Genomic DNA, 11650 nt, shown 5'->3' with positions numbered 1-11650 from the left:
TCTCTCTCCTTCTCCATGTAATTTAACTTTACAGAATACATCTCACCTGTGAATTATTCTGGGAGGACTCTGGAATGTTGTCAGACTCACTGCAAAGACATAGGAATCAGGTGAAATATTTTACAATAAGAATACATTGTCTTAATATTATATACTAGTAATAAAAAATATTCAATAACGCAAACCGTGAAATTAAAACGCATCAAAAGCCAAGAACAAAAAGGTAATCCTTTAAAGTCTACCAGTCCTAAGGTGGCTGCATTTGTTTGAATTATTGTGGTTTTTGTTCCATTTGTTTTCACCTGGTAGTCCTGCAGGTATCACACCACCTCACCTTGGACGACAATTCTTGGTTAGGTGTAAAACTTCCATCCACCATATAGCTGGGCAAATGCAACATTACTACCTTTTCATGGAGCCGAGGAGCACAGATATCCTCCTTGGCTCCAACCAGTGCCAGTATTTCCATGCACATGCTATTCGCCTAGCTATACGTTGAGCGGAAGTTTTGTACATCAGCCCCTTGGTATGCTGATTCTAAAGGTTCACATACACCTTGCGATCATCGGACGGAATGTTGCGTACGTTGATCGAACCGCCGTACGTTTTTCGTATGATGGCCCCATCCTGCCACAACCATCGCAAGGTTCAATTATCGGTATTTAAAAAAAAACACCTGGACGAATTTCGGGAATTAAGGTCACCGATTTTCATTTGCGCATGAGCAGTGTTAATTGTATGAATTTTGACGTAGCTCCAGTTCACATTGCAGCGTTCAGTTCCAGAGCAGGTCCAAAGCAGGTTAAAAAAACTGCAGCAGGCCCTATTTTACCTACTCTGGAACGCATGCAAACGCCTGGAACACACTGAAAGCCCATTTTAAACTAAAAACCAAAAACGGCGCGGAACACGGCAAAAACGCGGCACAACCCACTGCACAGCGTGTGCAGAAACTCATGCAGATCTGCTCTGCATTTAGTGTGAACAAGGCCTAAAGGAGAACTATGAGGTGGGTCATTTTCACTCAACCTCATAGTTCCAGCCGACGTGTGACAATTAAACTGTCACACGTCGGCTCAATAGATCGGGAAGTGAGCGAACACATACCGTCGCTCGCTCACTTCTCAATCATCTCCCCGCAGAGAGCCATGACTGTCACTCACGACTCCCTGCAGGGATTCTCCCCTCCCCTCTCCGATCCTCCAGCGCTAACTGGCGGAACGGACGGGGGAGGGGGCGGGTACAGCTGGCTCAGCCTCTAGATAGGCAGAGCCAGCTATCAATCACGCAGCTGGGTGGATCTCGACAGTAATGTTGGGATCCGTCCCGGCTGCGGTGGTCTCAGTATACCGCGAGCTGTAGCTTGCAATATACTGAGCTTTGGGTCACGAGAGGACGCTATTTTGTGTCCTCCCATGACCCTTAGAAGAACTATGGGGAAAAACACTTACCCCATAGTTCTCCTTTAAGTCTGTACAGCGTTGTCACCCTCGGGCAGGAAGTGTTTTAAGACTACAGAACATTGCCCCCTTTCCTCATCCTCATAACAAGGGTGAGGTGCTCGAGAACTGGGTGCTAACTGATAACAGTCAGCAGAGAGGGAGACAAGGAAGCAATCAGCTCACTGGTTTTCTGACGGATCGACTGATGTTTTATGTTTTACTTTTTTAACAAGAATAACAAGAATAACAAGACACCTTTATTGTCATATTTTCACATTAAACGGACCAAAAGGGAGCAAATAAGATAAGTTTAATGCTAGCATTTCCATACACTTGAACAGCATGCATGGTATAAGGTTGTACCAACCTTTCTCACCCCTAGGTGGCGCTTTTTTTACTCCATGTAAAACCAATTAAACATCAAAGCAGTAAAAACGAAAACACTCAGCAAAAACACAGCACAACGTCACAAAGAACATTTTTGAAAGTTTATTTTGTTTTGTAACTTTAGAGATGAATAAAAAGCTCAGCACTCATCTTAATTGTTAACTATTTTCACTGAAGCACAGGTATTGAAAACAGGAATTGTCTTTTACTTTCAGTTCTTGTGCTTTGCTCAGAAGACAGGGAATTGCATAGCTTTGATTGTCATGAAGATATATACTTGTCTAATTTCCTGTAAGTCATCACAGTTGGTAAATTCTGAGTCACTTTGTGTATTATGCGTCAGTAAGGAGAGCCGGTCTGTTATCTGTCAGACAGGAAAGTCAGTCTGTGAGTGAAATGGACCCTGATCTCTGACAGATAACATTGAGATTCTTCTGACTGATGGATAAAACAGGCTGGCTTTCCTTCCTGTACAGAGATGGACTCCGCGGACCAGTGACTAAAACTGTCTCTCCTGACTGACAAGTGAATCTGGCAGCCCCCCCCCCACACACACCTCTTTACTGACAGGTAGCCCAGAGTGACTCTTTTGGCTGGCAGGTAGCCCAGAGTGACTCTTTGGCTGGCAGATAACCTAGAGTGACTGTCTTGGCTGGCAGGTAAACACGACTGACTCTCTTGGCTGGCAGGCAACTCAGACTGAATCTCTTGGCTGGCTGGCAGGCAACCCAGACTGACTGTCTTGGCTGGCAGATAATGTAGACTGACTCTCTTGGCTGGCAGGTAACCCAGACTGACTCTCTTGGTTGGCAGGTAATCCATACTGACTTTCTTTGCTGGCAGGTAACTCAGACTGACTCTCTTGGCTGGCTGGTAACCCTGACTGATTCTCTTGGCTGGCAGGTAACCTAGACTGACTCTCTTGGCTGTCAGGTAACATAGACAGAGTCTCCTGGCTGGCAGGTAACCCAGACTGACTCTTCTGACTGGCAGGTAACCCAGACTGACTCTTCTGACTGGCAGGTAACCCAGACTGGCTCTCTTGGCTGATAGGCTTTTTCAACCTGAATAACTATGTAACTAGGCAACCCATAATGACTTTCTTTGCTAAAAGGTAACCAAAACATTTTCTCTTGGCTATCAGGTAACCCAGACTAAGTCTCCTGGCTGACATAACACAGAATGATTCTTCTGCCTGACAGATAACGCCCACTGTGTTACTGGCAGGTAAGTTACTCTGCCTTACCTGCCAGACTGGAGAGGCAGCCCAGGAAAGTCAACTTGTGTCCTGCCTATCAGACAGGAGAGTCAGCCTGTGTGGTGCCTATCAGACAGGAGAGTCAGCCTGGGTGCTACCTATCAGACAGGAGAGTCAGCCTGTGTGGTGCCTGGCAGACAGGAATATTATTCCTATCAAGCTTTCATGCTGTCTTTATACTATTGATTGGCCAGGTGAGCCAGTTTGTGACGTGAAAGAGTCAGACTAGCAGACAGGGCAAGTTTAACATTATCTGTTCATCAGGCGCTTTAGTATCAGTTCTAGTTGTAGCAAAGGGTGATCATTGTATGTATTACCTTTCTGGCACATGAGCCATTAGCTCCATTTCATGGTGAAGATGATGAGGGAGTTCCTCTTTTTGTAGGTGTTTGTGACACAATGGACAAACCAGAGGTCCAGAGAGAGAAGTTTTCTTATCTGTAACACATAAGAGGAAGATATAAGGGGATGGGCAGTCAAAGAGGTAACCACAAGGTTCTGATTTAGAAAGAAAAAAAAAACCCAGGATCACCAGATGACAAAAAGCGTCAAAGAAAGAAAACAAATGAACTAATGCAGCCACCATATCTCAGGACAAGAAAGCTGCCATATATTACATGTTCTTGTGCTTGGATTTAGATACACTTTAACATACAAAATCGTATTCAATGTTTCCATTCCTTTAATTCATTCAGTTGCCTGCTTTTGAATGCTCTCCAAAACTCCTGTGTACATTTTACAACATGGTGCCCAATGATTGTCACAGTGCAGTACTGCTTTTGATGCTACCTCATTTTTTTTTTTTTTGCAGCTCTTCTTCCAACATCCTATTTTATTTGCCTTTTAATAGTCAATTTTGCACACCCAGAGAGACTGAATGGAGGGTCTGCATGACTGGGGGGAGGAATAGCCCCTGAGAAGGGGTTCAAATAAAATGGGAATTAGCTGATCTTACCTGATTGGACATTGGATTTAGGTGTTAGGAAGGAGCCGCATGGGTTGGGACTGCAAGGGCTGAGGGGCATTCTTTCTGGAAAGTCGACGGAGGAAGCAGGTTGTCCCCCCCCCCTTCCTTTTTTGTGTTTGTTGGTGGTTACAATGTCGTTTTTATGTCACGGCAGCTGGGCCTGTTAGGGGGTCTTTGGGGGGTCTGAAACTCTGAGTCAGTTACACAAAGGGGGAGTCATCAGCTGGTATGGTGCTTCCCCCTGTTGGTGTCAGTATTTGTAGGGGGGCCTGCCCCTTGGAACTTGGGAGTATTAACTGTCCTCGAGCTGGTTGGAATGCGGCTGGGGACATGGGAGCAGTTTTTAGAAGAGGCCTTATTTGGGCTGTTGGGCACCCAAAGACCCCTTCTTAGATCAAACAGTAGTTAACATTATTTATTTGTATATTATTTTGTTTTTTACTTTGGATATTGTTAAAGTTGGTTTGGTTTATAAAAGGGCTGCTGTGGCCATTTAAATCCATGTCGCGCAGTCTGTGTGTTTATTGGGGGTTTTTTTTTAACGGAGGGACGTAATCGACGAATCCATCAGTCAAATGTTTCTACCCCATGTCTGGGCTTGCTTCAGTTTGCTCTTCCAACCCATACTGGTTGACTTATTGGTCATTGATTAAATTGGCCTTATTTTGAATTTCCTGTATGGGAAGTAAGGTCAGTGTTCCCTGTGTCTTTATCCTGTTTCAAAAAACCCAATGAGTAGTCACAATACGACAGTTACCCAACATACTGCTGAAAAAGGAGCGTTGGCACTGATTGCTTATATGTATATGTGTACACTATATTGCCAAAAGTATTAGGACACCGGCCTTTACACGCACATGAACTTTAATGGCATCCCAGTCTTAGTCTGTAGGGTTCAGTATTGAGTCGGCACGCCCTTTGCCACTTTAACAGCTTCAACTCTTCTGGGAAGGCGTCCACAAGGTTTAGGAGTGTGTCTATGGGAATGTTAGACCATTTGTGAGGTCAGGTACTGATGTTGGACGAGAAGGCTGGGCTCGCAGTCTCCGCTCGAATTCATCCCAAAGGTGTTCTATCGGGTTTAGGTCAGGACTCTGTGCAGACCAGTCAGGTTCCTCCACCCCAAACTCGCTCATCCACGTCTTTATGGACCTTGATTTGTGCACCGTTGCGCAGTCATGTTGGAACAGGAAGGGGCCATCCCCAAACTCCTCCCATAAAGTTGTAGCATGAAATTGTCCAAAATGTCTTGGTATGCTGATGCCTTAAGAGTTCCCTTCACTGGAGCTAAGGGGCCAAGCCCAACCCATGAGAAACAACCCCACACCATAATCCCCCCTCTACCAAACTTTACACTTGGCACAATGCAGTCAGGCAAGTACCATTCTCCTGGCAACAGCCAAACCCAGACACATCCATCGGATTGCCAGACAGAGAAGCGTGATTGGTCACTCCAGAGAACACGTCTCCACTTCTCTAGAGTCCAGTGGCGGCGTGCTTTACACCACGGCATCCCACGCTTTGCATTGCACTTGGTGATGTAAGGCTTGGATGCAGCTGCTCGGCCATGGAAACCCATTCCATGAAGATCTCTATGCACTGTTGTTGTGCCTATCTGAAGGCCAGGAGGTCTGTAGCTATTGACTCTGCAGACAGTTGGCACCTTCTGTACCCTGTGCGCTTCAGCATGAGCTGACCCTGCTCTGTTATTTTACGTGGCCTACCACTTTCTGGCTGAGTTGCTGTTGTTCCCAGTTGCTTCCACTTTGTTATAATCCCACTAACAGGTGACCGCGGAATACGTAACACCTGAATCCATTGATTTGGAGGGGTGTCCCAATACTTTTGGCAATATAGTGTACTCTTCATGTAATTGCAGTTGACATAGGAACACGAGGAGAATCGGCATTAATGTCTTCTCTGCTGGAGACCCTAAAATACTGATTTGCTGCACACTTGGTGGGAACGCAGGTTTATGCCATGCTGCTTCTATTGTGCTCTGTGACAGTCAGTCCGCAGAGTATCCAGGAGGAGAGGGCGGCTGTACTGCATGAGAAAAGTTCCAGGAGAGTCTGTAGAGTACAATAGAGTGTTTGAGAGATAAACTGGTACACTGGGGATACATTGTCCGGCTATAATGGAATGGGGATCCCTGAGTGAGCAGCAAGCTATTGTCACCGGGGGGGGGGGACAGGCTGAGTAATGATGTCTCAGCCACACACACTGATTCAGCGTGAATTGCTCATTTTACGCCTAGCTGGAGGCGGCATTCACATAATCACTTAACACCCTGCTCATACCCCCCCCTCCCCTCCTCCCCCCTATTAGTGTCAGCAGCAATTAGCACTGCATGGGGGGTATGACCTCTCCTGACACCCAACCCCGACCCGGGCTACATTCCATTGAACAAAGAGCACCAGATATCCATCCATTATCTATCTATATCTATCTATCTATCTATCTATCTATCTATCTATCTATCTATCTATCTATCTATCTATCTATCTATCTATCTATCATTTAATTATAATGGTTAAGGACTTCTTTACCAGTTCAATTTACAAGGGCAGGACAGAAATTAAATTCACTGAACACATGGTATGTGGTTCATAGATATTTAGGTATCTGATGAGAGGACAATCTCTCTCTTTCTCTCTCTCTCTCTCTCTCTCTCTCAATATATCACTCTCTGGCTCTTTCCATCTATCTATCTATCTATCTATCTATCTATCTATCTATCTATCTATCTATCTATCTATCTATCTATCTATCCATGTATTCTCTCTCTCTCTCTCTCACTCCCTCTTTCTCTATGGCTCTCTCTTTCTCTATCTCTCTCGCCTCTATCTATCTATCTATCCATGTATTCTCTCTCTCTCTAATCTCTATCTCTCTCTCTAATCTCTCTTATCTATCTATCTATCTATCTATCTATCTATCTATCTATCTATCCATGTATTCTCTCTCTCTCTCTCTCACTCCCTCTTTCTCTATGGCTCTCTCTTTCTCTATCTCTCTCGCCTCTATCTATCTATCTATCCATGTATTCTCTCTCTCTCTAATCTCTATCTCTCTCTCTAATCTCTCTCTCTCTCGATCTTTCCTCTCTCCCTCCTTCTCGCTCTCTCTCGCTCTATCTGTCGAACTATCTATCTTATAGATAGATAGATCGATAGATAGATAGATCGATAGATAGATAGATAGATAGATAGATAGATAGATAGATAGATAGATAGATAGATTATGTGAAGCAGTCGGAAAATCATCTTTCGAAATTGCAGATATCACAAAAAATTTTATGTCCACATTTTGGGGACTTTAACTGGTTTCACTCCCCATCCCAGTTGCAGGGACAATGGGAGGACTGGCCGTGGGTCCATCCTGCAGGTGTGTGTAATTATCACAGCTATTCAGTGGCTGTTTCCTGCAGGCTGTCACAGTCTGTGCATAAAATCTCCATGATAATGGGCAGGGGGTCCTGCAGCTGAGCGGGGAGGGGATGTGGGATGCTATAGAGCTGCTGACCCTGGCTGGTTACTACTAATAAGGGACAGATAGGAGCAGCAGTGACAGACCTGTCCTCCCCTCCTCCTCTCCTCTCCCTCCTCTCTCTGTTTGTTTTGTATTGTCATTCTCTTGCATTGCCCCTTCTCACTTTCTCCCCTTTTCCTATTCAGAGCCAGATTAATCCCTCTCCGGCCCCTTTGTCCCGTCTCTCCTGGGAGCCTTTGTGCAGCATCTGGCCAACTGGTGACTACTTCTCCTCTGGGCCCCCCTCCCGATATATCGATAGAGACCCCTCCGCTTCCTCCCCGGCTCTCTCTCTACATTCATTACAGCTTATCCGAGGTTTAAACCTTCGAGGAAATCTATTAAACATAAATACAAAGTATCCTTTTTGTGCATAACAATGGAAAAATGTGTCACTGAGTGTCCAGTTCCACCTGAACGATTTGTTGCGCGTTTCCAGAAGCAACGCTCTGGAAAACTTGCACAACGCGCCTTTTTGTGTGTGTTTTCCTGCCTAAGAATCATTTCCTGCTACTAGTAACCAGCGTTCCATTGCAGACATCCCAACCTGCAAAACCTTATTTCAGGGAGGTTCCCATCTCATTTCAGGGAGGTGCCCTATCTGTTTTTTGGGTTGTTTTTTTTTACAGCGGCTGTCTGCCTAAAAAAAACACTTACACCCAAAAACCCATCATCGACGACGCGTTTACCAATGACTGAAGATGCCGACACTCTTCCTGTTATAGGGTGACAACGCCCTGTCCTTGTGTCCTAATTGTTCAATTACGTTGTTACTCAGCCACATGCCCTTCAAATGGAGATTACAAGCGGCTGTCTATCTATCTATCTATCTATCTATCTATCTATCTATCTATCTATCTATCTATCTATCTATCTATCTATCGATCTATATCTCTCGCTCTCATCTATCTATCCATCGATCTCTCTTACTCTATCTATCCATCGATCTCTCTTTCTCTATCTATCCATCGATCTCTCTCTCTATATCTATCTATTCATCTCTCTCTCTCTATCCAACGATCTCTCTCTCTCTATTCATCGATCTCTCTTTCTCTATCTATCTATCCATCTCTCTCTCTCTCTCTATCCAACGATCTCTCTCTCTCTCTCTCTCTCTCTCTCTTAGTCAACCAGGACATATAACAGTACTCTCTCAACCCTGCAGCAGTGCCTGTACCTGCTCTCAATAGTAGTGCTCTCTGTGCAGCAAGTAGCTTCTTCCTTCTGAGAGCCAAGCCTCGTTCTGGGGCGACTCTAGAGATCACATGACCTTCCTCCAGGAGGCAAGCCTCGTTCTGAGGCTACTCTAGAGATCACATGACCTTCTCCAGGAGGCAAGCCTCACTCTGAAACTTTACCCACTGATATCTTACCGGAAAGTTTTACTCAGAGTAAACCTTTCAGGGAGAAAATGCCTCTCTCGCAGACATCAGGGAACTGCTGTCCAAAAGAGGGAGACTCCCTGAACATCAGGGAGACTTGAGATCCCTGCCATTGGCCTAAAAAAAACACTTACACCCAAAAACCCATCATCGACGACGCGTTTACCAATGACTGAAGATGCCGACACTCTTCCTGTTATAGGGTGACAACGCCCTGTCCTTGTGTCCTAATTGTTCAATTACGTTGTTACTCAGCCACATGCCCTTCAAATGGAGATTACAAGCGGCTGTCTATCTATCTATCTATCTATCTATCTATCTATCTATCTATCTATCTATCTATCTATCTACTCTCGCTCTCATCTATCTATCCATCGATCTCTCTTACTCTATCTATCCATCGATCTCTCTTTCTCTATCTATCCATCGATCTCTCTCTCTATATCTATCTATTCATCTCTCTCTCTCTATCCAACGATCTCTCTCTCTCTATTCATCGATCTCTCTTTCTCTATCTATCTATCCATCTCTCTCTCTCTCTCTATCCAACGATCTCTCTCTCTCTCTCTCTCTCTCTCTCTATCCAAAGATCTCTCTCTCTCTCCATTCATCGATCTCTCTTTCTCTATCCATAGATCTCTCTCTCTCTATCCATTGATCTATCTATCTATCTATCTATCTATCTATCTATCTATCTATCTATCTATCTATCTATCTATCTATCTATCTATCTATCTATCTCTGTCTGTCTGTCTGTCTGTCTGTCTGCCTGCCTGTCTGCCTGTCTGCCTGTCTGTCTGTCTGTCTGTCTATCTATCTATCTATCTATCTATCTATCTATCTATCTATCTATCTATCTATCTATCTATCTTACAAATTATAAAGGTTTGATGCAGTAGGAAAGTGAGTGAAAGCATGCAGAAAAAAAGTTTTATAACAAATTCTTGTAAAAAAAAGAAAATGATGGAAAACAATTTGGAAAAAATAAAACGCAGTTGGGACCAATGTTTTTTTTTAAATATTTCCCTTATTATCTATCTATCTATCTATCTATCTATCTATCTATCTATCTATCTTACAAATTATAAAGGTTTGATGCAGTAGGAAAGTGAGTGAAAGCATGCAGAAAAAAAGTTTTATAACAAATTCTTGTAAAAAAAAGAAAATGATGGAAAACAATTTGGAAAAAATAAAACGCAGTTGGGACCAATGTTTTTTTTTAAATATTTCCCTTAGAAAGAATTACTTTACCCAAAGAATAGTTGATACTTGGAACAGACTTCCAGCAGAGGTAGTGAGTCAGTCGACGATAAGTAAATTTAAACGTGCTTGGGACAAACATAGATCTATACTCAGACAAAACGGTTTAACAAAGAAAAAAAAAGAACAATAAAAAAATAAATAAATAAAATAAATGAAAAAGATGAAAAAATAAAACAAGTGGCAGTTTTGATGGACCACTCGGTCTTTTTTTGTTGCCGTCACTCTTCTATGTTACGGTTCTATGTTTCTCTTACACGGCTGTCATCCGGAACAACGTTCCCCCATTGGAAGGGTTTCCCTCGTCCTCTGTTCTGGTGACAACCGTATCATTTTGGATTTTCCATCACTTTCACTCCCACTGACAATGGCCAACAGGGCAAGAAGAGACGGGTGAATCTTCACAGCGGGGACTGAGACATACATAAAAAACTGCCGGGGGTTCTAACTCCATCAACAATGTGTGGCTGGGGATACAAGGTTGTAACGATTGGTCTGCTCCTTGACTGCTCTCCCTCTGGACGCCTAGAATATACACGGGAGCACAAGGCAGCTGGCATTACCACATTGTTACTTGTTCTCCTTATGATGAACATCCGAAATGTTGCGCAATACTTGGCACGGACCCTAAACTGAAGCCATATAGCTCTAGACACGATCATTGCCCAATTTCTTAGATTGGGATTGAATGACAGTTGTGGTGGCGGACACACCCAGTGGACATGTAATAGGAAAGCCTACTTTGTCCTTATTCTTCCCTTTATGAAAATGTCTGTTACGCACAAAGACAATATAACTATTAATATTATAATGTAACATCTATAAAACATAAATGTATCCTCAATGTTTGTTATTTAATTATTTATTTTTTACGAAGACCTCTTCGAGAGGCTTAAAGGAGAACTATGGGGTTAGGGCTTTTCCTCCCCATAGTTCTCCTAAGGGTAACGGAAGGACACAAACTAGCTTACACACACACACCAAACCGAATTTTTCCGCATCTTACATGTCTAATGTATATTGGCTAAATATATCAGTCAAGAACCAATGGGTCATAAACATGTTCCTAATGGAAGGGCGGAGGTCTACAAAAGCACATTCTCTACAGGAAGTTGAATTATAGGCACATTTGTATTTAATAAGCAATGGGTGTGAGTAAGTTTGATTCTGGTCACTCTGTGGGCTCTGATTATACCTTGTTCTGCTTTTAACTCAACCTCACTTTGGGTTTTAGTCGGAGTTAGTGATCTAATCTTCCACAATCTGTTACCGTAAAAGGAAGAAAATGTTTAGAAACTGCAACAAACGGAGAACTGCGGAGCTTTGATACAAAGGCGGAGCAGTAATTCGACAGAAAGCAGAAGAAAGCTGGAGAAGAAAGCAAAATTCCACTGCGGTGTCCAGGAATAGAGGGTGGGTGGGT

The 11650-nt window shown here is 43.5% G+C and overlaps 1 protein-coding gene across 1 annotated transcript in view; it reads right to left on the bottom strand.

The window, feature by feature from the left end:
* LOC108791491 (E3 ubiquitin-protein ligase RNF220-like) overlaps positions 1–11650 on the bottom strand; it is a 39490-nt gene that overhangs the window by 25355 nt on the left and 2485 nt on the right. Inside the window, exons 2-3 of the mRNA XM_018561997.1 lie at positions 3405–3525; positions 47–89 (exon numbers count right to left, since the gene is read on the bottom strand). Of these exons, the coding sequence (XP_018417499.1) occupies positions 47–89; positions 3405–3525 (164 nt within the window). The remainder of the gene's footprint in view (positions 1–46; positions 90–3404; positions 3526–11650) is intronic.

Source organism: Nanorana parkeri, unplaced genomic scaffold, assembly GCF_000935625.1.
Source record: "Nanorana parkeri isolate BGI_ZX_2015 unplaced genomic scaffold, ASM93562v1 scaffold554, whole genome shotgun sequence".
Lineage (NCBI taxonomy): Eukaryota > Metazoa > Chordata > Amphibia > Anura > Dicroglossidae > Nanorana > Nanorana parkeri.
Note: the sequence above shows the minus strand (reverse complement) of the source record. Positions and strands in the feature narration are given on the sequence as shown.